This window comes from Canis lupus, chromosome 25 (assembly GCF_011100685.1).
Source record: "Canis lupus familiaris isolate Mischka breed German Shepherd chromosome 25, alternate assembly UU_Cfam_GSD_1.0, whole genome shotgun sequence".
Taxonomy (NCBI): Eukaryota; Metazoa; Chordata; class Mammalia; order Carnivora; family Canidae; genus Canis; species Canis lupus.
Genome location: NC_049246.1, coordinates 48,891,032 through 48,918,860, shown reverse-complemented (window position 1 = coordinate 48,918,860; position 27,829 = coordinate 48,891,032). Strand labels below are relative to the sequence as shown.

Here is a 27,829-nt window from a genome sequence, read left to right as displayed (position 1 = left end):
AAATAAAAATACGCTGTTTGTTTCTTTTTATGATGATAAAAATAACATGTTCACTGTGGAGCGTTTGGAAAACACAGGAAAAGATGAAGCCGAACACTTCGACCAGGGAAAGATAATCACCGTTAACAGTCTCACCCGTGTCCACGCGAGGGCGGCTGCGGGTGTGCGGGCGCGTCTTATTTTATGGTTCTATGGTACATCTCCAGCGTTTCTGACGCGACCGGTCGTTGAGAATACGATCTTAAATTTCATCATACTGGGGATGTACCACACCTTAAGAATTCGAAGGGACATCCCGTCACTTCTATTAATGGACATTCGGGTTGTGTCATTTGGGACTATGATAAATAATCTGGGGCCGCCTCTGTGATTCTTTCCCCGGCACAGATTCAGAGGGTGAAGTCACCAAGTCCAAGTGTGCGCTCGTCCTTACAGCTCGATGCACCTACCACAGGGTGGCCTAGCACGGAGGACGGGGGTAGCTCCCCCGGCAGGATGGAACACGGTCCCCTGCACCCGTCCTGGCACCGTCGGGCTGGGAGGCCGTCCAGCGCACCTGACCTGCCCACCCCCTCGTCGTCGTCTGCTTACAATATCTCTTATTCCATCCGGGACTTATTTTGGGCAGGGGCTGCCATGAGGTCATATACCCAACCCCCTGCCAAATAGTTTGCCAGCACTATCGGGAATGTTACTGAAATTCCTTCTTTCCACCACGGATTCGCGGTGGCACCTCTCTGAGGGCAGTGGTTTCTGTGTGAAGCATCTCAGCTTTCTGGGTTCTGGTGTGTCGGTCGGAGCAACACGTATTTTGGGGGTCGGAACCACCGTGCTTGCTGGGCTTCTGCTCTACAATTCTGACGTCTCCCTTCCTGAAATGCCTCTCCGTGGCTCTTCTACTTCAAGCTTCCCGTGTGCTGTATTAGTTATCTGTCGCTGCGTAACGAGTGAGCCCCAAGTCTAGCGTCTTCAAACAACAAACACTTGTGATCTCGGGCAGTTTCCTGACTCTGGGAGCACTTTCGCAGGTGGTTCTGCCTCGGGATCTGTCCTTAGTGGGCGCCACGGGGTCGGCGGGAGCAGTCGTCATCCGAAGGCTGGACTGGGGCGGGAGGCTCACTTCCTCCCCGCACGGGCCTCCCTCGCGGGGCCGCTCCCGGCTCGGCCCTGGGCTTTCCCCAGCGGTTAGCGAGCGAGGAGGATGGGAGTCTTCATTGCCTACTTCTGTCGAACGCCGCCGTATGGGGCAGGAGGTGCACACAGGTGTGCTCTCAGGACAGGGGCCCTGGGGCCTCGGACGCTGTCTTTGTTCACTGTTCCTTGCAAGTGAACTTCGGAGTCATTTTAAAAAAGGAGGAGGAAGAGACTGAGTCTGCACTCGACCTGTGCAGTGGGAATCGAAGAGCCGCGTCCTTAGCCACGTTTATTTGAGTCATGAGGAAAACGGTGACGTTCCTTCAGCACCTTTGATACCCCTTTCGTTTTGTCTGCATGTGTCCCGCACACATGTACGGGCCAGGGACAGAGACGTGGTCCCTCCCCGGTGCTTTGCCAGCTTGCTGGGGGAGGCTCCTGCGTTTGCCCCGTGAACAAGTTCACCTCCCCGTGCCCGGTCCCCTCACCGAAGTCTGCGGCTCTGGGCGCCTCTGAACGGGCTGTGGGGCTTGTGCCAATGGGACGACAGGCCTGCAGGCACCAAACAGGCCCCGGAGCTGAGAGTGTGGCCTTGCTGGGGTCAGCCTCTGACTCCTTCCTGCAGGAACACCTGCTGCCCACAGGTGAGCTGCTAGTGGGCTGGGGGTTGCCAGGACCTGGAACGTCTTAGAGAAATACCCCAGCTTTCCCAGCACCCCCACCCAGATGGGGACAGAGGCCCCGGCTGAGGGACTCGGAATTCCTGGGGCTGCTGCCCAGACACCATGTTTTTGTAAGACCCCTGGGAAGCAGAGTCTGCAGAGGAGCACCTGGGGAGTCACCCCGGGGTGCCCAGCAGAGGCGCCCTCTCCCCCCTCCCAGGCCTCATATCTGGGTCTGAGCCACCACCTCACCCCTCTCCTGGCAGCACACCCTGACCCCAGGTCTCCCTGGGACCCAGGATGGTGGGGGGCGGCCCCTGCTGGCCTTGCTCTCACCCCGCCGCTGGGAGATCCAGGCCCCCAGGCCCTGGAGAGATGTGGCCAAGGCCACAGGGAGTGGGCAGGGACACCCCAAGTCAGCTGCACTGGCCCCATGCCGGGCTCTCCTGAGCACCCTGGGCCCGCACCACCTCTGACCTGAGTCCGCTGCCCCCCCCCCGGCCCCCCTGTTGCCAGGCCCTGGGAACAACATGGTCCTGCAGGTGGCACACGAGGAACGAAGGAGACCTCGGGGTGTCTGGCACCTTGTGACACCGGCTGGGTCCAGGCAGTGACAGTGTTGGGCAGCCCGGCTCTCATCTGGCTCCGTCAGTCACATTTGGGGTCCAAGAGCCTGGAGGTGGCACCCCGCTCGTTAGAACCTGCTCCCTCTCGGGTCGGAGCCCCTCCCGGGGGGCCTCGCACACCCGGTCTGTGGCCCTGGGAGGGGGTAGGGCAGTGCTACACCCCTTCCGCAGATGAGGATGTGGCGGCTCTGCGAGGCCAAGGACGTGGCCAGGACTGGGGACCGGGCACCCACCACACCCAGCAAGCACGATCGTGAAGTCTGGCTGGGACCAGGGGTCTTGAGTAGCCAACCGCCCTACGGAGGGCACAGCGCCCGGCCTGAGCCGCCTCCCTTCCCGGCCCGGGCAGCCCCGACCCCACAGCCCCACCTTCGCAGCTGGCTGGGAGGGCTCTGTGCTCCATCTGACAAGTTGCGTGCCACCCTCCAAGCTCTGCTGTGGGCAGAGAGGGCACTGCAGGGCACCCCTGTCCCAAGGGACCACGGCTGTGGCGAGGGGTTCCCGGGGGAAGATGCTGGAAGCTCCTCCCCATACCCCGCCTGACGGGGCCACTGCACAGCTCACCTATGTTTCTCCCCTTCGGCCCCTGCCTCTCTGGGGAGAGCTCCTACGCCCCGTCCCCTGAGCCTGCAGGTGGGCCCTGGGGTACAGGACAGGAGGCCCGCACGGAGCCTTCCTTTCAGGGCCAGATGCTCTGGAGTGGGAGCAGGGCGCAGCAGCAGAGCTGACAGCAGGTGACAGCAAGTGGCTGCACTGACTGCAGGTGCCCCAGTGTGGGCCTCGCTGCGGCCCAGAGACTGGGAGGGCCTGGCAGGAAGGCCGCTGCCCATCGAATCTCGATCTCGCCAACCGCCAGCTCTCCCACGTCACAGATGGGGACAGACGGGGACAGAGGCCTGGGGAGGTGAAGGGACGTGGCCCAAGGTCACGGGGGTGGGGGAGGCAGACGCAGGCTCTGGTTGTGGGCGGGGGGCACCAGCGCTGGAGGAACCGCGGGGTGGGAGAGCAGGAGCCCGGGCGCTGGAGGGAGGCCCCCAGGAAGCGGGCTAGCACCCCGGTGCCGAGGACAAGGCGGGGCCCCGGGGCTGGGAGGCGGGTCCTCTAACTCCAGGGCCCCCTGGGGGGCGGGCGGGGCCTCCTGGGTTCTCCATGAGGATTCTGACTCCCAGTCGCCCAGTGGCAGAGGGGCCCATCGGGGCGGAGCCGGAGGCGGGCGTTAGCACACTGGGCTCACCTGGCCACCAGGTGGGTGACAGAGGGGAAAAGAGCAGAGAAAACCCAAACCACCCCGTCGCCTTCCCCGAGGCAGCCGCCCGGCTGTCTCACTCTCCAAAGCTGAACATCTCGGCTTCCTTCTCCTTCCAGAAGGCGAAGCTCCGGTCGATGTAGCCGCAGATGTCCTCGCTGTTGAAGCTGCGCCTCTGGCCGCCGGACCCGGGCCTCTGCGCGGGGGGCTCGGGGCTGCCGCTGGCGGCGGCGGGAGGCAGGGGCCCCAGGGGCGTCAGGCCCGACTTGCGGCCGGGCTCGGGGTCCCAGGCGGGACCGCGGCTGGAGCCAAAGAAGCGGGCTTTGATGTCTTCGAAGCCGTCGGTCCAGGCGCGGCGGCCGGCGGCCACCTCGTCGGTCACGGCCTTGTGGAAGGCTCGCACGGACTCCCAGCCGTGGGCGCCCAGGTGCTCGAAGACCTCGAAGCAGAGCAGGTGGCGCATCTTGCGCTCCTCGGCCGGCAGGTCGCACTCCAGGAGCTGGAAGTAGCCGAGCATGAAGAGGTCCAGCGTGAGGCTGCCGTAGGGCACGGGCGCCCCGTCCACGTGCGGCAGGAACTGCTCGGGCGACAGGGGCCCGCGGGGCCGCCGGCTCAGCCGCCGCAGCTGCCGGGCCGGCACGTGGGCCATGATGGCCTTCCAGTTGCCCAGCAGGTGCGCGATGATGCTCCGCTGCTGCCACAGGTGGCCGAGCCGGGGGCCCTCGCCGGGCGGCGGGGAGGGACCCCCGGGGCCCCCGGCCACCTCCTGCGCCTGCGGCCTGGCCCGGCGGGCGTCCAGGGTCCTGCAGGCCGCCGTCCTGAGGGCCGGCGTGTAGGCCGACTTCTTCCAGTGGCTGAGGAAGAGCATGACGATGCGCTCCTTGCGCAGGTTGGCCAGGTCGGGGCTGGGCACGGCCCCCGCCTCGGACGGGGCCTCCTCGCAGCTGATGCCCGAGTCGCTGGCCTCCTCGGCGTCGCCCAGCCCGGGTGCCGCTCCCGTTGGGCCGCCGCTGCCGCTGGGGGCCGGGGCTGAGGGCCAGCAGCCTCTCGGGCACTGGCCAGGCGGGGTTCCTGCCTCACAGGGGCCTGGGTTTGGGGCGCAGGGCGGGCCGGGAGCCGCCTCGAAGTGGCCGCGCAGTGTCCGCACGGACACCCCGCACTCCTGGATCTCGCGCTGTGCTGCGCTCCGGGGGGCGCTGGCGGGGGCCTCCGTGCGCGCCTCCTGGGGGGCCCGGCCCGCCGGCTTCTCCTCGCTCTGCAGCAGCCCGTTCATGCCCTTCAGCAGCAGAGACATGCTGCGCACCAGCCGGGCGATGTGGCCGCACCAGAAGGGCAGGGGCTGCTCGCCGGGCTGGGCCTCCGAGGCCCCCGGGGGGCCCCTGGGCTCGGGCACCGGGGCGGGGGCCTCCTCACCCTCTGGTCCCGGCCCCCGGGGCAGGAAGTGGCTGTTGACCGTGATGCTGACCAGGGGAGCGGGCAGCAGGGCCTGCAGCTCGGCCACCAACCGGCCCAGCTCGCTCTCATACTCCTGGCAGCGGCGCCGCAGCTGGAGGTCGGCGATCTGCTTCTCCAGGTACACCAGGTCGTCCTCGGTGAGCAGCTCCCCGAAGGGGCCCAGGATGGCCTGGTGGGTCTGCGAGTACCGCCAGGCCGCCTGCTCCGCGGGGCCCACGCTCCTGCTGTCACCCTGGGCACAGAGACGTCAGGTCAGAGGGGCTGGGGCCCACATAGCATCGCCGCAGGGAGAGGGCCCCCGAGGGTGGCCTGGCCGCAGGCGCTCCTGAGGACCCCAACCCAGCCCCCAAATACCAGCTGGGCCTTGCCTGGACTTACAGTATAAATGAGGAGACTGGCCAGCCTCAGTCCCGAGCCTGGGGCTCAGGGCAGCCACTTGCCCTGTGGGGCCCAGTCCTCTCATCCCCCTAGTCTCATGTCCTCACTGTTCAGTCCAAAGGATCTGTCTCCTCAGAGCCCTCCCAGGCCCGCCCACCAGGCTCCAGAGCCTTCTGTGGTTGGGGAGCAGCCCCCAAAGAGGGCAGCCTCTACCACTCTGCTCTGGGGTCTCCTCGTGGCTGCCCTGGCTCCAGGATCCAGCCCTGCCCTCCATGTCATGGCCCGGGGGACAGACAGACACAGAGGATCCCTGAGCTGGGCTTCTCTGGGCGGGGGCTCTGTGCCAGGCTGATTACAGCTCGGAGCCCCCTGATTACAGCTCAGAGCCCCCAGATACAGCTCAGAGCCCCCGGATACACCTCAGAGCCCCCTGATACAGCTTAGACCCCCTGATTACAGCTCAGAGCCCCCAGATACAGCTCAGAGCCCCAGATACAGCTCAGAGCCTCCTGATTAGAGCTCAGAGCCTCCTGATTAGAGCTCAGAGCCCCTGATACAGCTCAGAGCCCCCTGATTACAGCTCAGAGCCCCCAGATACAGCTCAGAACCCCCTAATTCAGCTCAGAGCCCCCGGATACAGTTTAGATCCCCTGATTACAGCTCAGAGCCCCTGATACGGCTCAGAGCCCCAGATACAGCTCAGAGCCCCCTGATTACAGCTCAGAGCCCCTGATACAGCTCAGAGATCCCTGATAGAGCTTAGACCCCCTGATTATAGCTCAGAGCCCCCAGATACAGCTCAGAGCCCCAGATACAGCTCAGAGCCCCCGGATACAGCTCAGAGTCCCTTAATACACCTCGGAGCCCCCTGATTACACCTCAGAGCCCCCTGATTACAACTCAGAGCCTCCTGATTACACCTCAGAGCCCCCTGGTACACCTCAGGGCCCCCTGATTACAGCTCAGAGCCACCTGATACACCTCAGAGCCCCTGATACAGCTCAGAGCCCCCTAATACAGATCAGGGCCCCCTAATACACCTCAGAGCCCCCTGATACAGCTCAGAGCCCCCTGATACAGCTCAGAGCCTCCAGATACATCTCAGAGCCCCCTGATTAGAGCTCAGAGCCCCCAGATACACCTCAGAGCCCCCTGAGGGAGGCCTGGGTCGGCCTGGTGCCGGGCAGTGCTCTGCCCTGATATGTTCTGATCCCGTGGCCCAGCAGGCCCAGGGCCCTGGGCAGAGCCGCATGGATCCAAAGGCTGGGACCCCACTCCCTCTCGCCGGGTCAGCACTGTCCAACACTCGGGGCTGACAGATGTCGCGTAGCCATCAGTCCCCTGCGGCTACAGAAATGGAATGTGGCTCATGCGACTGAGGAGCGGGAGCCTGACTTTTGTTTCATTTTAATTAATTGAAATGGCCACAGGTGGCTGGCATGCGTGGTGGGACAGGGCCGCTCTAGACCAAGGGTTGTAGAACACACATCATTCAGACGGAATCCCACCCTCTAGGTCCCACGACAGCTATAGGGGGACCTGCTACCACTCAAGTCAAATCACAGCTTCTCTGTTCAGATTCCCAAAGGCTCCCCAGCAGCCTGATGGGAAGCAGTCCTGTAATACCCTCTTGGTCCCTCTCTGACCTCACCTCTGCCCATCGTACCCCGCTCACTCTGCTCCGAGGCACCAGCCTTCTCTGGTCCTCCCTCCGGCGGCCTCAGGACCTTTGCACTTGTTCTCTCTGATTGGAATCACTTGCCCCAGGTTCTCACAGGGTCCTCTCTCATTTCTTCCTAGCCTCTGCTCAAGGTCACCTCCCCAGAGAGGCTGCCCCTGAGCACCCATAAGGAACACCCCCTCCTCTTTGTGGGGCTCTGCTTCTCTCCATGACTCCTGGAATCACCCGCCCCGCCCCCAAGGACCAGTGCAGCTGCCCAATCACCCTGTCTCTCCTGCTGGAATATACGGGCCGGGAGGGCAGGGCCGGTCCCCTTCGCTGTCAGGAACAGGGCCTGGCCCAAGGTAGAGGGGGATGAAAAGCGTTAGACAAAAGGACACGTGGCCGTAACACCTGCGCAGGTGAAGAGGCTCCCAGCTCCCTGATCGGGTGCAGCTTCACCGTCCGCCAGAGGAGGGAGCTGGGGCTGCAGAGAGGCACGCAGTGGGCTGCCTGGGTCTCCCCACCTTCCGCGTCTACCTGCCCGGACAAAGCCTCCTGCCCGAGGCCACTCTACCCAGGGCCTCGCCCCGCCCCCTCCCGCGCGCCCCGCCCCTCCCGCCCCGCCCTTCTGCCGCAGGCCCCGCCCCCATCCCCTCCCGCCGGCCCCGCCCCCTCTCCCTCCCCCCGCCCCGCCCCCTCTCCCGCCCCGTCCGGCCCCACCGGGCCCCACCTGGGCCTGGGGGGCGGGGTCTGCGCCCAGGCGCGCCTGCAACTTCCGCACCATCACCTGCCGCTTCCACTCGGGGATGGGCCTGCCGCGCTCGTCCCGCGTGGGCACCAGCCCGTCGAGGTCGCCCGAGGGCAGCCTGTGCAGCTGCAGCGCCGCCAGGCAGTCTGGGGCGTCCCCCGCCGCCATGTCCTCGCCCTGTGCAGACTAGAGCTGGTCACTCAGAGCCCCCAGGGGACCCCCCCCCCGGCCGGTGCAGAGGGCACACGGGGTGAGCAAGGCCCGGGGAGGAGGGCGTAGCCTGGTATGCGTCTGCCTCTGAAGGCCAGGATTCCCCGTGTGGGCTGTGGGATCCAGGTATGTGCGTGGGGGGATCGCTGGCTCAGAGATGCAGCCAGAGATTCCTCCCCTTATGTACGTGGCAGAGAGAGAGGAGGTTGCCATGTGGACGGGCAAACTCGTTTGGGGTACAGTTACATAGACAAAGTCTCGTGGCCAATTCTGAACTGCAGGACTTGTCAGAGCCTTTAATGTGTGCACTGTAACTCTCCAAGAGAGGCAGCACTTTGCAGCACTTCCCAGACTTGCACAGAACATCTCAGGGACTGAGAGTTCCTGGGACCCATTCAAGGAAATGATGGGTTGGATTTATAATGGCCTCATGCCCAGAAAGAAAAGGAGAAAGGGGTGCTGGCCTCCTCCAGTGGATCCTGGTCTGGGTGGGAGCCCCTCGGGACGAGGGGGGTAGACTCCAGGCCCCCCGCCCCCCTGACATCTGCATCTCTGCCCCAGAGGTGACTTGACCTGGACCCCACAGGACTCTGTGACGGGAGGCCAGCGGGGCTTTGAGGGTTGGCTGGGGAGGCGGGGAGACAGGGATGTGGAGGTGGGGGCGTACCGTGGGGACGGCCACGGTGCTGGTGCTGACCCGTGGGGATGCTGCTCGGACCGTCTGCTCCCTTGGAAGAGGCTGGTCAGGCTGGCCAGGCCAGGGGCCGGGAGTCACTACTGCTGAGGGGAGGGAAGTCGAGTCACAGGGCTTCCCCAGGAAAGCAGGGGACAGGGGTAGAAAACGCTGGACCTGGGGCAGCACTGGGCTTCCAGAAGGGCCCCTAGGCTTGGAGCCGAAGACCCAGCCAGTCCCCCAGAAAGTGCCCGGGGCCCCGGGCAGACTTACTCATCGCTGGGTGTCCCTGGGCACCTGTGGAGCTCCCCGGGCCTGGCCAGTTAGAGAGCCTGCATTTACCCCCCAGCCCACCCCGCACCCTGTCCCTGGAGGGTGGTGGGAAGGATTAGGGTCTGGGGGTCTAGGGACCTAATGCAGCCCCATCGGCAAAAGATCAGAGCTCTCCTCTTCCTGCCCCTCCCCCAACTGCCAACATGCACAGCGGGGCCACACCGCAGTGGAGAAACACGTCCTGCGTGTCACACACACACAGTCCCCCTGGGACTCTATAACCACACCCCAGGCCATGAAGAGGCTCTAACCCTCCCGGATATGGTGCCTGCTGATGTTTCCCATGGTTTTCCATTTCATTTTGCTAAAAATGGTCCCGATTCCCTAAGAGCCAGTGACTTGCTTGCGTCTGCTGGCCCACGGGTGCTCCAGCTGCTGGGGGCCCCAGGGACCTGACCTTTGAGATTTACCTCTGGACAAGCCCAAGCCCAGAGAGGGGATGAGCGCCCCGCAGGACAGCCAGGCCCTGGGGGCTCAGGGCTCACAGAGGGACCCCGCAGGGCGGAGCAGGGGGCCATTTAATTGCAATTACAAGTGTCCGTCATGGAAAATGTGGATCCTCACTCTAAAGAAGGAACCGAGGCAATGAAGGAAATCTGGGCGCATCTGGGGCTGCGTGATGGAGGATGCCTCCGGCCCTGCCCTGTCTTGCGGGCCGGCTCCTGGAGTCAGCTGCTCCCCCGGCCCACCCCCTGGAGGGACCTCAGACGTGAGGCCGGCAGCGCCCACTCCTGGCACCCATGGTCCAGGCCGGTCTTCCCTGGAGATGTGTACTCACAGGTGGGGCTCCGGAGCCCCGAGCCCCTTGTTCCGTCCTCTGGGGAGTCCCTCGCGGCTGACAGCGGAGGAGGGGGGAAGGGCGGCGGCGGCGGCGTCATCAGGAGCCGCACCTGGGGGCAGACAGAGCCGGTCAGCAGGGGGCCCAGGTGGGCCTCGGGCAGCGGCATTACTGGCAGGTGGTGGGGGGCCTCGAGTCCTGGCCGGTCTCCCGGGTGGGGGCAGAGACTGCATCTTGGAACAGAGTTCGGAGAGGGGTAAGTGTGAGGAGGGAGGACGGTACCCTCCCTCTGTCCGCCTGTGTCTCTGCACCCCCTCCGTGCCGGTGACCAGGGCCCTCACACAGCCCCTGAGTGTGCGATCCATCACTCACTGCTGCCAGCACCACGGCCAGGTGACCCCCGTGTAAAGGCCTCGCTCACAGCCTTTCTCTGGAGGCAGCTTAACCCGGCAGCTCCAGATCTGGGTAAGGGCCGGGCGTCCAGCTTGTGCTCACCTCTCTCTGGCCTTATGAGACATGGGTGCACACACACATGCACACGCACACATGCTCGTATACACACACAACACACGTGCACATGTGTGGAACACACATGCGTGCACTGCACACACCCATACACGCGCACACAAATATACACTCGTGCACGTGCACACCCCTTCCTCACTGTCCCCGACTTCTGTGCTGAGACCAACCGCCTGGAACGGCCCCCTCTGACGGGAGAGCAGAGGTCCGGCCGACGGGCATGGGGAGCATGGTGAGACACTGGAACCCCAAGCAGGGACCCCCAAGCAGGGGCCGTGTGGCTGTGGCCACACCTCAGAGCGGTGGTGCTGCGCCCAGGACCATCGTTCAGCATCCAGGCCGCTCCCTCCCCAAGGCCACTTGGAAACAGAGATCACCAAGATCACCCCCCAGCACCGCAGGGGCTCCCAAAACTCACCCCTTCGTGCTACCCCATGTCGGGGCAAGGCATAGACCTGACTTTGGCCACACACCCACCCCCCGCCTCTGGGCACCGACTGGTCGCAGCCAGAAGGAGCCCTTGACCTGGGCGTCCTCCCCAGCTCAGCTCCGAGAGCCTCGCAAGACGTCGGGTCAGGCTGCCGTGACACCGCGGGGGTTGTCAGCAGCGGGACTGTGCCCCCTCCCGCCGCAGCCTGTCCCTCCTTAGGGAGCAGGGATTCTCCAGGCGAACACCCAGCCAGGCTCGTCACTTTTTGGTTTAAAGCTGAAAGCTGAAATCCAGCCAACCCGCCTCCCGGAGGCCGGACTCGCGGGGTCCTGGCCGTGCCACCGTCACTCCGATGTCCTCCGACACGTGGCTGCCCGGCCTGCACCCCCGGCTCGTAGGGCCACGGCTGTGCCGGTGCCGGGAGCCCGGAGCCCAGGGCGGTGGGCCTGCCCGCGTCGGGAGCCTGGGGCCCGTGCTGCAGCGCAGGGTGCTGCTCCGCTGCGTCCGTCGGAAACCCTCCATCGTTTCTGAACAAGAAGCCCGCGGGCTCCTGCCCTGGCCCTTGGCGTGCAGGGCCCGTCCTGCTGGGGCAAGCCCCTTGACCTCTCTGAGTGTCCCTCGTTCTGTCCCACCTCCCGGCAAGGAGGACAGAGCTTAGGTGGCCACCCCAGCTCGGGGGTGCCCTCAGGAGGACCCCTGACCCGCACCCACTGCCTCAGCCCCTCCCTTCGTCTCCCAACCGGGACCCTCCGCCCACTGTGGCCCCTGGGCAGGAGCACCGCCTGACACCCCATCGGCCTGGCCACCACGCACCTCACGGCCCAGTCCTTCCTGGAGTCCGTGTGGGGAGCCCAGGAGCCCCGGCGCTCCGTGGCCGGGGGGACCCACAGAGGCAGGGCTGCAGCCACCCGGGCTGTCGGGGCTTGTCCCAGCTGCCACCGCTGGGAGTGGGAGGTGTCGCATTAATATTTGAAGGCCGGGTATCAGGTGGCCCGGCGGGCTTGGGGCTGGGTGCGGGATCCCTTACCGTGGCACCTTAACCCTCCACAGTGCAGGGGCCAGGTGAGCAGACCCTCTGGGGATGTGGGTGAGACCTGAGACCCCTGGGTCCCGGGAGAGGGAGGGGCCAGCAGAGGTGCATCCCCCGCGATGTAGCCCCCGGGACACAGACGGAGAGACCAGGGCTCCAGAGGGCAGCAGGGCTTCTTCAAGACCCCAAAGCTGGGAAGTGGTATTGCTGGATCAGAATCTTACTTGAGACCCCAGTCCTTGCTCCGGGAGCCCCTCGAGTCACTGCTCCTTCGGTCCAGGGGCATCAGCAGTAGAGGGGGGCAGATGGCTGGGCCTCTGGGGCAGGGGGGCCCTGGCACTGGTGGGGGTTCTCGAACTCCTACCAAGGATGCGAAGCCCCGGCTGCTCTTTATGTGTACGTCAGGGCTGCATCTGGAGGGAGGGACCCCGAGGGCCCTCACTGGTCACTAACTGACGCGGGTGCCCCAGCTCAGTGGTCCTCAGCTGTGACACGGACCTCCCGTGAGCGCGGCAGCCACCTGGACCCAAATCGCATGATGCTGGGACCCGACGGGGGGAGACCCAAGAGGCAGGAAGTTGGTTTGGGGCCCAGGGGGATGGACTCGCCCCTGCGGCCCGGGTGACCTCAGGCCACTCTCCTGCTCCACACCCTCTCGGGGGAGTCATCCCCTGGGCCTCAGTTTCCCCACCTGTAAGGAAGAGGAAAATCATGGAGGCTCCCTGGCAGGGCCGGGCACTGTTGGGGCTCAGACCTCACGGGCTCCTTGGCGCGGTGCTCACCTGGGATCCTAACCGGGCCCTGTCTGCCGTGTCCCACATCCTGACCCTTGCCACGTTGCAAGGAGCTGAAGGAGCTCAGGTGTTGGGCTCTGACCGCTGTCCCGACAGCTGGGCGTGCGCTGGCCCCCAAATCGGGCAATTGCCCCGAGGTGGGTGGTGAGCTGGGCCCCGGCTGGCGCCCTTCCCGTGGCCCGCCGCCTCCTTCCCTGTGTTTTTGGTGAGATTTGAGCAACGCCGGGCCCGCCATGCATTATACATCGAGGACAGCTTGGTGAGCCGGGTTACAGGCTTGTAACGCCACCCGGGCTGAGAAAATCATGACCCACAGATGGGCGCCGGGCGCCGGTCCCCACGGCTGAGATTCGGTTACTGGCCCCGCAGCCGGGCCCCGCCCCTCTGGAGCGGAGGCTGCCCAGGGGAGTCCCTTGCCCTCTGAGCCTCGCTTCCCCAGCTAAGATGAAAGGGTCCCAGAGCCCTTCTGGACCGAGGGGAGGGAATGAGCACCCGCTGGGTGCCTGATGAGCATCTCCTGCCACAAGACTCTTCAATCCTGTTGCACAGATGAGAAACTGAGGCTCGGAGACACTCCGGACCTGCCAGCACTCCCCGGCCCAGAAGAGCCTCTCCCACCCTGGTGGGCGTGCGTACAGGCCTCAGGGCAGGCAGGGCAGCCCGGAAGCTGTGGGAGATGCTGGGGGGCTTGGCTCCCCCCGTTTGGAGGGCCGTGCTCGCCATCCAGGGTGGCTGTTCCCAAACGCCACCCCCTGGCCAGGACCTTACTGAAACCCGGCCCTGTGGCCAGGAGCCCAGCCGCCAGGCACCTGCCCCACTAGCCCCTGCCCACCCAGGTCAGAGAGGCCCAACCCCTCCTTGTGCAGAGGGGTGCTCGAGGGCCAGGGAGCAGGAAGACGTGGCCAAGGCCAAGGTGGGGCGGTCGAGGCAGGGCCTGGCCTCCCTGAGCCGCGGGCAGGGCCTACCCTGGACAGCAGGTGAACGCAGGTCCTGCAGCCCCATCTGTGACGGGGCACCTCCCACGGGACAGGTCTCACCACCACGTCCGGCCTCGCTCCCCGGGGACGGGTGTGGGCTGCGGTGTGTGGCTTTCACCACCTCCCCTGAGCGCAGCGTGGGAAGAGGCCGGCACGGCGACCTCTGGATATTGCATTTCCATCAATATTGCATTAAGCGCCCGGCACCCCCCTCCCCAGCCTGGGCACCCACAGCTGACACCCTGCCCTCCCGTGGAGCCAAGCCTGCGTTGTGAGGCAGGTGGCGGGGTGGGCGGCGTGGCGTGCCAGCCAGTGGTGAGGGCCTGGCATAACCCTGAGTCCCACACAGGCTCCCCAAGCCCCCTGCAGACGCAGCAGGAAGCCTCCAGAGCCCAGGGTGTGTGGACGGGCTGGGCACTGCCGGTCTGCAGGCTGGGGCGGGGGCCGCATGGTCAGCCCAGACAGGTTTGGAGAATCCCGAGAGAACAGAATGCTGTCTCAATCCCATGGTGATACTGGGGAGACAGCGAGGACAGCCTGAGATGGGCTGTCAGGACAGCACCCAGCACCCAGCCCCCCAACCAAGCTGAGCGACGTGGCCAGGGGCGTCCAGCAGATGTGCTGGGGCCTGGGGATGGAGGGGTGAGGGCCGAGGCAGGAGGCCCAGGCCTGGTTGCACAGCAGAGCAGCGCCCACCCCGCCTCCTGATCTCAGCTTCCAGGTTGGGCCCCGTGACCACACAGGGGCTGTGAGGGACCCAGGGGGGCCGGGACGTTCCTAGCCTGTGGCCCGTGACGCTCTGCCCACTACACTGGGAACCCGCCGAATCCCACAAACTCCGCAAACCTGAGCCAAAAATATGTGGGTTTCGGGTAATGCAGACAAGAGGCCCTTGCCAGCAGCGGGGTAACAACTGTCCCACGGGCCTAGGACCAAGGAGGACTGCAGCTCTGCCTCAGTTGGTCCTGGATGCTCTCGAGGGAAAAAGAGGCACAGCAGCCCCCCAGTGAGATCTGGCAAGGGGCAGGGGTCTCCTCTGTGGACCTCAGTGCTGTCACCTGGAAATGGGGCCATGTGATCCCAGAGACACTTTCCAAAAGGGTGGCAGGTTGGGACTAATTTGTCATAGCAGCTCCCTAGGACTAGATTGGGGACAGGGACAGGTGTGAGGGTCTTGGGGGACTGGCTCCACGCAGACCATACTGCTTACTTCAACCACAAGAACGCCCGTCCACTCACCCACTTGTCTGTGTTCATCCATTTGCTCACACACCCATTTGATCATCAAACACATGCTTGTGGTGACCTGTCATGTGCTGGGGGTGGGGCCAGCAGGACAGATGAGATCCTTGTCCTTATGGATGGGGAAGTGGCTTAGCGAGGTGTGGTGCCATGAGGGTCACACCAAGATGGGAGCACCAAGACTGGAACCTGCTGCCTTCTGGATGGCTAGGGGGCTGGCCCTGCCTTACTGGGGTCACCTCACTGAAGACTCAGGGCCCTGCTCCCACCCCTGGCCTAGCTTCCATCTGACAGTGTCCCCCACCAGGCGCTCCCACCAAGGTCCAGCCACAAGCCCAGCCCTAGTCCCGGAACAACCTGGCCACTGTCATGGCCCTGGCCCAGGGTCTGTCATGGACCCTGCCATGGTTCCTGCCATGGCCCATCGCAGCTCCTGCTGCAGCCCCATCATGGCTCTGTCATGACCCTTGTCACAGCCCTTGCCATTGCCCGGTCCCACACTCAGCCAGCTGACTTGAGGCACTGGCTCTGTTCTGGCCTGAGAGCCCTTTCCTAAGAATAGCATGATGTTCACAGTGAGCTTTCTCCATAACCTGGCTGTCAGGGAAGCAGGTGGCCCCGTTGCCCCAGCCTCCAGGGATGGGTGGGGACTATGACGCTTACCGGCTGGACTACCTCCCGCAGGAACTGGGCACAGTCCTGGTGTCCATGGTACTCTGCTAGGTCTGCCGCCGTGTAACCATCTTCATCTCGTAGGGAAGGGTCCACGTGGTGGGAGACCAGCGTCTGGCAGCACTGCAGGGAGGGGCACACCTGTGACCATTGTGCAACCTGCCTATGCCCATGGCATCCAGCAGGTGTGATGGGGGGCAGGCACCATGCTGTACCATCCCACAGATGGGAAACTGAGGCCACCAACAGCTAAGGACCTTGCCCAAGGCCCAGCTGGTAAGTAGGTGTTACGGCCAGCATCCTGGCTAGGCAGCCTGATCCTGACCTTGCTTTAGTAGTTTATGCCTTGGGCTCTAAACGCAGAACTGGTTTCTGGGGCAGCCCCGGTAGTGCAGCGGTTTAGTGCCGCCTGCAGCCCGGGGCATGATCCTGGAGACCCTGGATCGAGTCCCACATCGGGCTCTCTGTATGATGCCTGCTTCTCCCTCTGCCTGTGTCTCTGCCTCTCTCTCTCTGTCTCTATGAATAAATAAATAAAATCTTAAAAAAAAAAAGAACTGGTTTCTGTTTATATGGCCTGATTACTGCTGGATTTGTGAGCAGAGGGTGGATGATTACAGATGACTGAGATTGAAGTCTGCAAATCTGTGAGGTGGCTGTGCCAGCAGCAAAACGGGTGGGCAGATGGACCCCACCAGGGAGTCGGGAAACAAGTCCAACAACATAAAAGGACAACATAAAAAGTGGACTAAATGTAAAAGTCACCTTCCTAAAGCATCAAAGAGGCAACAAGGAAGTGAGGAATGACCAGGCCAAGCTCAGAAGACATGGAAAATCTGGAGGGATAAACCCAGCGCTCAGAAGTGTTTCTGTCCTAAGAGTAGGCCATCGCAGGAGAAATCGCTATATCCTCAGCGGTTCTTTTGACAGCCTCATGGCAGCCTCATGGCCTTTTCTGGGAGACCAGAAAATCTCAGGGTCCTCTAAAGGTGGGCTCTGATTTATCACCTAGCATGGGGGGCTGAGGGCTCTCCCCTCAGAGTAAAGGTAAACCAGAAGCCATCCAGCCTTCTGCTTCCTTTCATTCACTCAGGGGCCCAAGGAACCTTGACCCTGAATGTGGACTGAGAAGGTCCCATTCTCACAGTTCCCATGTGTACCTGACAATCAGAAGCAACTAAGATATCATCCAGGGCCTCACATGACTCCTAAAAGTTGTTTATCAAATACAAGTTCCAGCATACAGTCAGATGAAGCCAGGAGCACAAAGAAAGAAGATACCAGAAAAAGAACCAGAAGACCCAACCCACAAGGAAATAGACCCACAGACCCAAGCACTAACAGATAGAACACAACTGTGCTTACTGCTTTCAAGGCAATAAAAGACAAGCTTGAAAATTTAGGCATGGAATTATACACTCTGAAAAGTGACACGGTAGATTTGAAAAATGACTATTAGTAGGTCAGGAACATATGAATAACAACCAAGTTAAAAACTGAAGCTGTAGAATGAGTGAACAGAAAATGGGTCAGAGGCAGCAAACTAGGTGCAGCATGGACCAAAAAAATAAAAAGCAGAAAAGCAGAAACACCCGTTGACACAGGATGGTCTGAAATACATATAATAGTAACCCCAGAAAGAGAGGAGAAACAGAATGGGTGCAGGAGTCACATCTGAAGGGCTAGTGGCTGGGAATTTTGCAATACTTATGGGAGCACTAAAGCACAAGTTTAAGATGCTCAAGCAATCCCTTGTGGGAGAAGTAAAAAACAATCCACTTCAGGTCATATCCATAGTGAAATTGCAGAAAACCAAAGTGAAAAACCTTAGAAATGACAAGAGAAAGAATGATTATCTTCAAAACAGTGGTCCCTCTCAGCTGACCTCTTCGTAGAAGCCACAAGGTGATGAATGAATGACATTTTCCCAGCACTAAAGGATAAGAAGTGGAAATTTCCAAGGAGCAATTTTATACCCAGCAAGAATATCCTTCAATACTGATAATGAGATAAAGGTGCTTCCAGGCAAACAAAAGGAAACAAAGAATTTGCCAGCAACACACCCACACTGAGGAAACAGCTGAGGCATTGGCTTCAGACTGAGGGCAAGCGATTCCATATGGAAGGCCAGAGATGCCAGGAGGAATGAAGATGACAAAGTGGTAAATTTGTGGATACGTTTAAATAAGCCTTTATTTCTTGACTGAATGGAACACAACCATGTCAAATGGTTTTTTTTTTAACTGCAGAAATAAAACACATTAAATATGGTGACCCCATCCCCTTTCCAGCCTCATCCCCACCCCACAAGCTTTCCTGCTCCCTTTCTTGCCACTGGTCTCTACGCTGTACCTTGCAAAGCTCAAGCCCATCATACGGAGAGCTGGGGGCTGCTGGAGACCATCCCGCTCACACCCTGGAGAAGGTTTGTCCAAGAGATGGGGAAGCAAGCCCTTCCCATGCACCTCACTGCACTAGGCACCATTCTGGAGTGACACAAGGACCACTCATTCAGTCCCAATGTCCCCCTGTGAGGTTTATTACTGTGCCTTCATTACACAAGAGGAAACGAGGCACGGAGAAGGACAGGAAGCCTCCTCAAGGTCATGCTGCTAGGAAGTGGGGCCTCCTGGATTCACAGCAATGGCTCTACGAGCCTATGATCTTCACTGGCACCCTCGACAGAGGAGCATCACAGGACAATGCAGAGCTGGAAGACATCTGGAGGGTAAGTTGGCTCAGGGTCCTCCCTGCCATCAGTCCCAATGCCCTCTTTTTATTAGAAATATTTCCAGACAGCCCATTCACTATTCTAACACGAACCCCATTGATAATGAAATTTTCCTGCCCAAGCAATTTTTAAATACTTACTATTATACTCAAATATAAAGGAGAAAAGAAATAATTTATAATTTAAAAAGCATGCATTTTACTATGTGAGTATTTGGGCATGGCTGCGCCAAAGACAATCTGATGTCTGTATCATGAAAAATTGAGAAAGGCACTCAAGTGGACAAAACGGATTACTCAGTGTCCTGCTGAGACTTCTGGTTATTTCCCCCTTCATTCACTGCCTTAGAGCCAACTACTCTGCAAGTTGCCCAAAAATGTTCATATTACAAATGACTCTTGTCCAGAGAAAGGTTCAACACAAAATGTGTGCAGTGGAGTGCAGTCAGCTGTGTCCCTGTCAATACTGACTGGTTTTGCATCTATTTGTGAATTCACTTCATTATTCCTTACCTGTGAAATGTTTGTTTGTTTACTCCTGGTTATATGACTTACTTGCTTTCTTCTTAATGAGTTAAATAAAAATCTTTGACACAGGCTCATTTTATAGTTAAATGAGCATCATGGTTACAAGCACTTTGAAAAAGCATCCTCTAGTGTACTGTCTGTAGAATCGCTGCAGATCTGAGAGTTATGCAGGAGACTGGTGTTGCCACTTTGCCACACAGTGAGTAATGGTTCATGGTAAAATGCTAAATAAAACAAAATGCCATCTGAAATGCCTGGGTGGCTTAGTGGTTGAGTGATTGACTTTGCCTCAGGTCATGACCCCGGGGTCCTGGGATCGAGCCCCACATCAGGCTTCCTGCATGAAGCCTGCTTCTCCCTCTGCCTGTGTCTCTGTGTCTCTCTCTGTCTCTCATGAATAAATAAATAAAACCTTAAGAAAATAAAAAACAAAGTACTATCTTCCCTCAACATATACAGCAGGACCATTCTTGGAAAAGTCTTATGACACTATGACACTATGAAAAATATTAAGGTGTGTGTATATAATAATTAAATTTAGGTCCAAAAATTAGATAATTATGTACGCTTGAGTTGGGTTCAAAGCTCGGGTCATTATAAACAGGTTTTCCACCTACGTGCATGTCTGATCCACTGGGAAGTTGTGTGGGGCATGGGACTCTTCTGTCATTTGCAGGACCGCCTGGGGAATAGCAGGTTCCCTGGTGTCCCCTCCACCACACGTGCTCCTCAATTACTGTAACAACCAAAAAACAGCCCTGAAATTTCCAACACCCACTGCACAGGGTACTGCCCTGAGAGCCAAATATACTCTTGTGGTTCTTGAATCCTTGGTCATGTCCTGAGCAAGTGCTCCATAACTGTGTCGGATGGGTGAGTATCTGAATGGAGAGGAGTGAACAGACATCAGAGGCTCTGATGAATAAACCAGCACTCACCTGCCCCTGTCATAGGAGCAGAAAGTCAACTAAGGCAGTCATACTCCAAATGCCTCTAGGAACTCCTACAACACTCAGTGGTAAGTTCGCTTCTTGAATTAGCGGCAACGTTAAGTTAGGTAGAGAACCACTGGTGAGTTAAAACCACTTATCGGAACCTTGAGAGAACCTTATTTACACTTGTCTCCCATCGTTTCCTCTTCCACTTCATCTTCAGAGCCCCAGACCATACTCCATCTTACGGCAACTTCCTCCAGTATGCCCTCCTCCAAACAGCCCTCCTCTGGAGATCTCACAGCAGCCTCCTGATGCAGCATTAAAATGAGCTCCATGCTGTCACCAGTGACCCCTCACTGCCAGCCCTAGCTCCTGCTCTCTGCTCTGCTCTAGACTCTGACCATGTCTAGCCCTCTTTCTCTGAACAGAAACCCCACTCCTTCCCATGTTCAAATCACCACTGTAAGAACCATCATCTCTATGAATTCTTTCTAGATTAGCTCAGCTAATGCTATTCACACAGATACTTCTTGAAGTTGTACATCACAACCACCTGGGGAGCAGTAAAGAGTCCTGATACCTGGGGGCTCCACCCAGGATCAATCAAACCAGGATCTCTGGGCCAATGGAACCTGGGTGTTGGGTTCTTTTCAACCTGTCCTGGAGATTCCCCACATCCAGACACCTTCAAGAACCACTGCACTAGCATCATGCACCGCATCTAAAATCTCAAACAAAATGTTAGCAAACTAAATACAGCAATATAGAAGTAACATTTCATGATCAGGTTGGGTTTGCTCCAGGAATGCAAGGTTGGTTCAACATTTTTAAAAGTAATCAGAGTAGAAAGAAAGGTCTCGAGGAGATATTTGCACACCCATATTCGTTGCAGCATTGTTCGCAATAGCCAAGAGGTAAAAGCAACTCCAGTGTCCCCTGGTGGATGAATGAATAGAGGCAATGAGGTCCATCCACACAATGGAATATGATTCAGCCTTAAAAAAAAGGAAGGAATTCTTGTGCCTTGCTACAACTCGGATGAAACTTGAGGATGTGGTGCTGAGTGAAATAAGGATAAAAGGATAAAAACTGTCTGATTCCACTCATATGCTGTTCCTAGAGTTGCCAAACTCATTGGGTCAGAAAGTAGAAAGGTGGACGCCAGGGGCTGGAGGAGGGGTGAGCAGGGGGATGTTTAATGGGGCCCAGGTTTCGGTTTTGAGAGATGAGAACCAGGAGCTGTGCTGGACAACAATGTTCACATAGTTAGCATCACTGCACTGTACACTTAGGAGGGTAAGGTTTTTGTTTTGTTTTCTAAGATTTTATTTATTTCTTTGAGAGACAGAGAGAGAGAGAGAGAGAGAGCGCACAAAAGTGGGAAGGATCAGAGGAAGAAGCAGACTCTCTGCTGAGTGGGGGGCCTGATCCAGGACTCCATCCCGGGATCATGACCTGAGCTGAAGGCAGATGCTTCACCGACTGAGCCACCCAGGTGCCCCAGGAGGGTAGATTTTATGTTACATATTTTTTACCTCAACTAAAAAAGTAATTGGCATAATTCACACCATTCAAAGAATAAAGACTGTGACATAATAAGACAAAAACATGCTAAACAATCATTGCTCCCTTTGGAAGCTGCTAGGACATAAGCTCTTTATTCCAAATTTTTATTCTTAAACATGAGGGGACTCTGTCCCAGCCGAGGAGGCTAAGGAGACCTGAGGACTTGATGTAGTGTGGTATCCTGGGGGAATTCTGGAGCAGAAAAAAATGATATTAGGTAAAAACTAAGGAAATCTGGGGGCGCCTGGCTGGCTAAGTCAGTTAAGCGTCCAACTCAATTTTGGCTCAGGTCTTGGTGTGGGAGTCATGAGATTGAGCCCCAAGTTGGGCTCTATGCTCAGTGGAGAGGCTGCTTGTCCCTCCTTCTCTGCCCCTCCCCTGTTCATGCTTACTCTTGAGCACACGCCCCCTTCCCCCATAAAATAAATAATAAATATTTAAAAAACAAAGGAAATCTGAATGAAGTATGGACTTTGGTTAGAAATACTGTATCAGGGACACCTGGGTGGCTCAGTGGTTGGGCATCTGCCTTTGGCTCAGGGCGTGACCCTGGGGTCCTGGGATCGAGTCCTGCAGGGAGCCTGCTTCTCCCTCTGCCTGTGTCTCTGCCTCTCTCTGTGTGTCTCTCATGAATAAATAAATAAATTTTTTTAAAAAAGAAGAAATATAGTAGCAGTTTTGGTTCATCAATCGTGACAAATATGCCATGGTAATTAAGTTGCTAATGATAGGGGGAAATGCATGCGGATCTAGGGGGACTCTGCCTGGTACTAGTGTCTCAGTGGTTCCACAAATCTAAAATCATCCTAAACTATTCTAAAACAAGAATTTAAAGTTGTGGAGGACGGGATCCCTGGGTGGCTCAGCGGTTTAGCACCTGCCTTTGGCCCAGGGTGTGACCCCGGGGTCCCGGGATCGAGTCCTGCATTGGGCTCCCCACAGGGAGCCTGCTTCTCCCTCTGCCTGTGTCTCTGCTTCTCTCTTTGTGTCTCTCATGAATAAATAAATAAAATCTTAAAAAAAAATAAAGTTGCAGGGGAGATTAAGCATAATCCTAGGTTTCCTGGACGAAGTATATTTCTGGAACTGTTGATGGATTAACAGACTCAACAGACAAATCAATAGTGTATGGCTCCTGTTCAGCCCCCTGGTTACGGTGCGATCAGGGAAGCACATGCTGGACACAATCAGCCGGCTGGACCTGAGATGACAGCAGGACCTCACTATGGACTGTGTTTAGGTGTGATAACAGCCTCAAACTGTGATAAAAAAACAAAACCAAACAAAAGGAGCCCTTATCTCTTGGAGATGTCTGCTAAAGTGTTTCTAGATAAAACAGTGCTGACATCTCTGGCTTGCTCTTAAATGACACAGCGGCAGAGGGAGTGGTGGCCGAGGGGCATGCAGACCTCGCACTCTATGGCCGGGCTGGGGCTCCTCGGGTCCCTCTGGACTCGGGGTCCCTGTCCTAATGTGGCGGGACAAACAGCTGTGCGGCTGCAGGGGCGTGTGCAGACTCACCCTCTCCTACCAGGCCTGCTGAGGATGGGCCCGGCCCGCCTGAGGCTCACCCCGCCCTCCCGCCCGCTGCCCCCCTCCCTGTCTAGGTAGGGGTGGGAAGTGGGGAGCCGGGGGGGCGGGGAGCGAGCCTGCAGGGCTGTGTGGTGTCTGAAGGAGGAGAGAGGGAGGGTGGCTGGGGTGGAGGGTGGGGAGGATGGAGAGCCCGAGAGGGACCATTCTCATCAGTGCTGTCCTGAGCCCGATGGGGTCTCCTTCGCCCTCTTCAAAAGGAGCGAGCACCTTCCCGGACTCTCCTCCTGCGCTTTACCCTATTTGACCCCTGACGCTGGGCCTCCGGGACCAGGGCATGCTCTGGGTTGGACCCCAAGGGCCACTCAGTGGCATCTCAGTAAAACCCTTCCCTGTGACGAGCCCTGCCTGGCACGTGGCTCAGGGCTGCAGCAGGCTGCGCCCCGGGCGCCGGGGAGGCGGGAGACGGTGCCCCGTGGGTGCGCAGGCCGAGAAGCCCTGCCCTCTGCTCTCCACCTGGCCTTGCCTTTGTGTGAGGTCAGTGTGCGGGGGGCCGGGGGCCGGTGGCTGTGTCTACCTCCCTTCAGTGTCGGACCTCACATACTCAAACGTCACCCCTGCCAAGTCTGGTTCCTAAGGGCCTGGGCCACGTGAGTCCCCGCATCTCCTGGGTGATGGGAAAGGGCTAGCCTGCCCCCCGCTTGGCCCTGCTCCCGGGCCCTCCGCAGAGCGCAGCGGCCCAGGGCTATTCCGACGCAGGCCGGAGCCTCTGTGCAGGGGAGGGCTGCGCACCAGGCAGGCACAGGTTTGGCTCCCAGGCAGACAGTCTGGTTCCCTCACTTGGCCCATCTGCGGAGGGGGACCCATGACAGCTCTCCCGCAGGGCTGCTGAGCGGGTTGGATGTTTTCCCAGGAAGCCCGGGCATGGGGAGCCCTCAGGCCTGCCAGCTCCGGGGGCTCCGGGGCCCCCCTGCGCAGCCCCCCACCTCGCCCATCTTACCTCCACGTGCCCGTTCTCTGCTGCATCGTGCAGGGGGGTCCCACCCCAGGAGTCCGTCACAACCGGTGCGCCCATCAGCAGGAGCCGGTCGAGAATGGGTGTGTGGCCGCCTCGAGCCGCGAAGTGGAGGGCTGTGGCCCCCTCGTCATCCCGAGCTGTCAGGCCAATGTCGGTGAAGGTGACCTGGGGGACGTGGGGGAGGACCACCGGCTGAGGCGCTGACGGCTCCTGGGCCTCCTGGGCGGGGCACATGGCAGGGAGGGGCCTGGCACAGAAGTGGGAGGCGCCCCCCACCCTGGGCCAGCCTGTGTCCTTGGTCTTGGGGCTTCCTTCCAGAAAGAGGCCCAAAGGAGCCTTTCACGGGTCCTGGAGGGAAGAGAGCGGGGACTGGCCGGGGGCTCTGAGCAGCGCCGCAGGAGCGAGTGGCCGAAAGGTCAGGGTCAGGAGCAGATGCCGGGTGCCCGGTGCCCCGTGCGGCTTCCAAGCGAGCACCAGGAAACCCTGCGGGAGTCCTGGGGACGGGCTCCCCAGATCCCCGGGGGCGCTGCTGCGCGTCCTCGCTGTGCTGCGGGGCCACTGCCAGTCAAACCTGCAGCCCCAGGCTGGGCCGGCACACACGGGTGCTCAGAGTGACAGCCAGGCACATCCCGCTCCCCACGGCCCCGTGGGTCCCCAGGTTCCCTGGGACTGAGCCCAGAGAGGCAGAGCCCCACCCCAGCCAGGCCCTGCTTGCTCGGAGGCAGCTCTGGGGCTGGGGAAGGAGCAGCTGCCAGCCTTCCTGGAGCCTCCTGCCCCCCGACGCCCCCACGTACCAGCCAGACGACGAGCGAGTAGTGGCCGCGGGCAGCGGCAGCGTGCAGCACGCTCACACCATCGAGGGCACGCAGGTGCACGTCGGCACTGCAGTCCTTCACCAGGAACTGGGCCAGATGCAGGTGTCCCTCCTGGCAGGCCAGGTAGAGCGGGGAGGCCCCATTGCATGTCTGCCGGTTCACGCCGCTGTCAGGGAAGGTGAGGTTCAGGGCGTGTTCGGTGGGGGATTGCAGGAGGCGGGGGCTGCTCCAACCAAAGGCCGAGGGGAGGGGAGTCCGAGCACTTGGCCGGCCTATTTGTGCCCAGCCCCCCTCACTGGCTGAGGGGCCGCTGGCTGGTCGCCTGTAGGGTTGTACAGGGTGTGCACTGCCCAAGGGCACCAGCAGCACTTCCCCCAGGATTCCAGCTCTGCACACGCTCATCAAGCCCTTCGGCAGTTCACGGAGCTGGGGCTTGCTAGGAGGTGAACAGCCCAGCGGGGCTTGCGGCAGGCGGGTCATCGAGCCTCCAGAGCCCAGGCCTGCTCCGCATACGGGGGCACCGCGAGCGGGACGCTAGCCCTGAGTGCCCAGGCCGGGCATCTGCATTCCAGGCCCTGGCGTGGATGGACAGAGGTCATGGGATTTGCCCACCCGCTTTGCCTCTGAGGTGCTGCAGGGCCGGGGGCACTAGGGCAGGACACATCGCGTGCACACGGGGCGTTCTGATGTGAAGTCTCCGGGTTTAAATGGTAGAAACTACTGTAAAAACTGTAGCGCCCCCGGGGATCTGGGGCCAGGCCTTTCACCAAGGGGGACGGGAGGACCAGGGACAGAACTGGCCTTGTCGGGCAGCAAGTGTGGGGCAGCCCGAGAGCCAGGCTTCCCGCCAGGCAAGAGGCTCCCAGGGGGAGAAGAGGCAGGCACGGCTGGAGGAAAGGGGACTCGGGGGAAAGGCCAGGTCAGGCGTGGGGTGGACACTAGGCCCACACCTGGCCCCGGGCAGGCCCCCCAGAAGGCCCATCACTGTGCGCTCGGCACCCTTTGTGCGGGCTCAGGACCGGAGGAGAGGCTGCCCCCGCCCAGCCGGGCCCATCCCGACGCTGCCACTCCCCGTGAGCCCCTCCACCCACTCTGGGCAGTGGCACGGGGCCCCCCAACAGTGCAGGGAGGGCACGAGGCGGCAGGACAATCCGGGCGACCTGATGGGGGCCTCTGCTCCTTTCAGGGCGCTTGGGGGTGCCCAGCTTCCCAGCCAGGGGAACTGGGGTCCTGCCCAGTCACAGGGAGCTTCCCGGACCTCGTCGTCGCCTCTGGGCGCAGCTAGACGATGGCACCTGGTGTGCGTGTCCCCCGCCCTCCTGGGTCTCATCGGCCCTCAGCCCACGCCCCGGCCCACGCCCCGGCCCCCCCACTCCGCGGCGAGCCCCCTGCAGGGCCCACCTCGCAGGCCACCAGCCCGCCCCCTCTGCCCCGCCACCCCGCGCCCAGCGCTCCCACGCACACAGGCGGCTCCGCGGCCCCTCACCTGCCGTGGGCAGCGGCCAGGAGCTTCAGGCAGGTCAGGTCCCCGCTGACGGCCGCGTGGTGCAGCGGCAGGGCCCCCTCCAGCGTCTCCAGGGCGGCCGCATGGCCCTCCCGAAGCAGCCACTGCACCAGCAGGGGGTGCCCGAAGCGGGCGGCCAGGTGCAGCGGGGAGACGCCCGAGTCGTCTTGGTCCTGTGGGGGCAGGCGGCAGTGAGCTTGTGTGGGCCGCCCCCCCACCCCCTGCACCCCGGAGCCGCCCCCCCACTCCCCCCGCCCCCGCCCCCACAGCTCTGCTCTTTCCCTTGCAGCGGAGCCAGGCGCCTGCGGGAGGGAAGTGGCGGCGGGACACAAGTCCAGGTCTTCTGGGTCCAGAGCCCCGATCCTGCTGCACTGGGGCCCTCCCTCCCGGCAGGCCTGGCCCTCGCCTGTGCTCGGCTCCCACTGGCCCCCCACGCGCACGGCAGGCCCTGGGCCCCGCCGCGGGGCCTCTGCCTCCTACCCCGGCTGCGCCCCTACCTGCCCGCCCCCCGGCTGCCCCTCGGGCCGTGAGGAGAGCGATGGGGCCAGCTGCACACCGAGCTGTGACCACTGAGTCCTCCCTGTCTGGGACCCGGTGCGACTTCTCGGAGGGTAGAAAGGCCACTGGCAAGGTGGTCACTGGGCCCTGGAGGCCCTTCTTCCACCCCCCGCCACCCCCGAGGGGCCGTGCTGTCGCCCACCAAGGCGTCCGGTCGTACGAGCAGGTGCCCACAGCCCATTTGGTTCTCTGCGGACCCCGTTCTAGGCCCCCTGGGAGACAGGCCCGGGGGATCCGGCCTGATGGGCACACTGGCACGCCCCCCTCCCCGGGCAAGGCCAGACGCCCCGATGTGGGGGAGGGTGCGGGAGGGCACGTGGCTGCCTGTGACGCACAGAGGAACACGCGGTGGCTTAGGGGGCGGCCTTGGCTTTCACGGGCTTTGTGCTGCTCGGGGTGAGGCGGGCGCGGGGCACAGACACCACGGCCTGTGCCGCGAGGTTTGCAGAGCGCGTCCCCAAAACAGAGCCCAGGGCTGCGGCGCCCCAGGGGCCCGAGGGGCCCCGATTACCCGGCTCACAGCTCTCGCTCCCTCATCGGTGAGGGCCCCATATGGCCCATGCCCCCGCCGCCCCCGCCGCCCCCACTCACCTGCAGCCCGCAGCCCCCGTCTCGCACCAGCCAGCACAGCTCGGCCAGCCCGCCGGTGGCAGCGGCGTCGTGCGCCGGGGTGGCCCCGTTGTGGGCTCGCTGGTTGCCGGGCAGCCGGGCCTGCCGCACCAGGAACTTGACGCAGGCCAGGTGGCCGGCCCGGGTGGCGTGGTGCACCAGGCCCGCCCCCAGGGAGTCGACGATGCCTGGGCCCAGGGCACCCGCGTCCAGCAGCTGCTTCAGGGTGGCCAGGTCCCCGGCCCGGGCGGCCGTGAGCGCCCGCTGCCCCTCCATCCTCCAGCCCCGCCGCCCGGTGGCTGTCGTGGCGCACGCACGGGCCCGGGCTTCCTGTTTCAGGCGTGGACGCGCCTCCCGGCTCCGGTTACCCGATAAGCGGCGCTCAGGGCAGATGGGAGGCGGCAGGGGGGGACGGGGCGGGCCCCGGGGACTGGGCCTCGAAGTCCTACCCCAGCCACTCCTG

At 61.1% G+C, this 27,829-nt stretch overlaps 1 protein-coding gene across 1 annotated transcript; it reads right to left on the bottom strand.

Moving 5' to 3' along the window:
* Positions 1-9: 9 nt before the first annotated feature.
* On the bottom strand, positions 10-27,642 carry ESPNL (espin like). Its single transcript, XM_038574347.1, has 9 exons — positions 27,349-27,642; positions 26,182-26,372; positions 24,675-24,861; positions 23,863-24,045; positions 15,565-15,696; positions 9,907-10,018; positions 8,790-8,899; positions 7,895-8,089; positions 10-5,355 (listed from the first exon to the last, which is right to left on the bottom strand). The coding sequence occupies exons 1-9, from the start codon at positions 27,640-27,642 to the stop codon at positions 3,745-3,747; spliced, it is 3,015 nt and encodes a 1,004-aa protein (XP_038430275.1). The 3' UTR covers positions 10-3,744.
* Between the last annotated feature and the right edge of the window lie 187 nt (positions 27,643-27,829).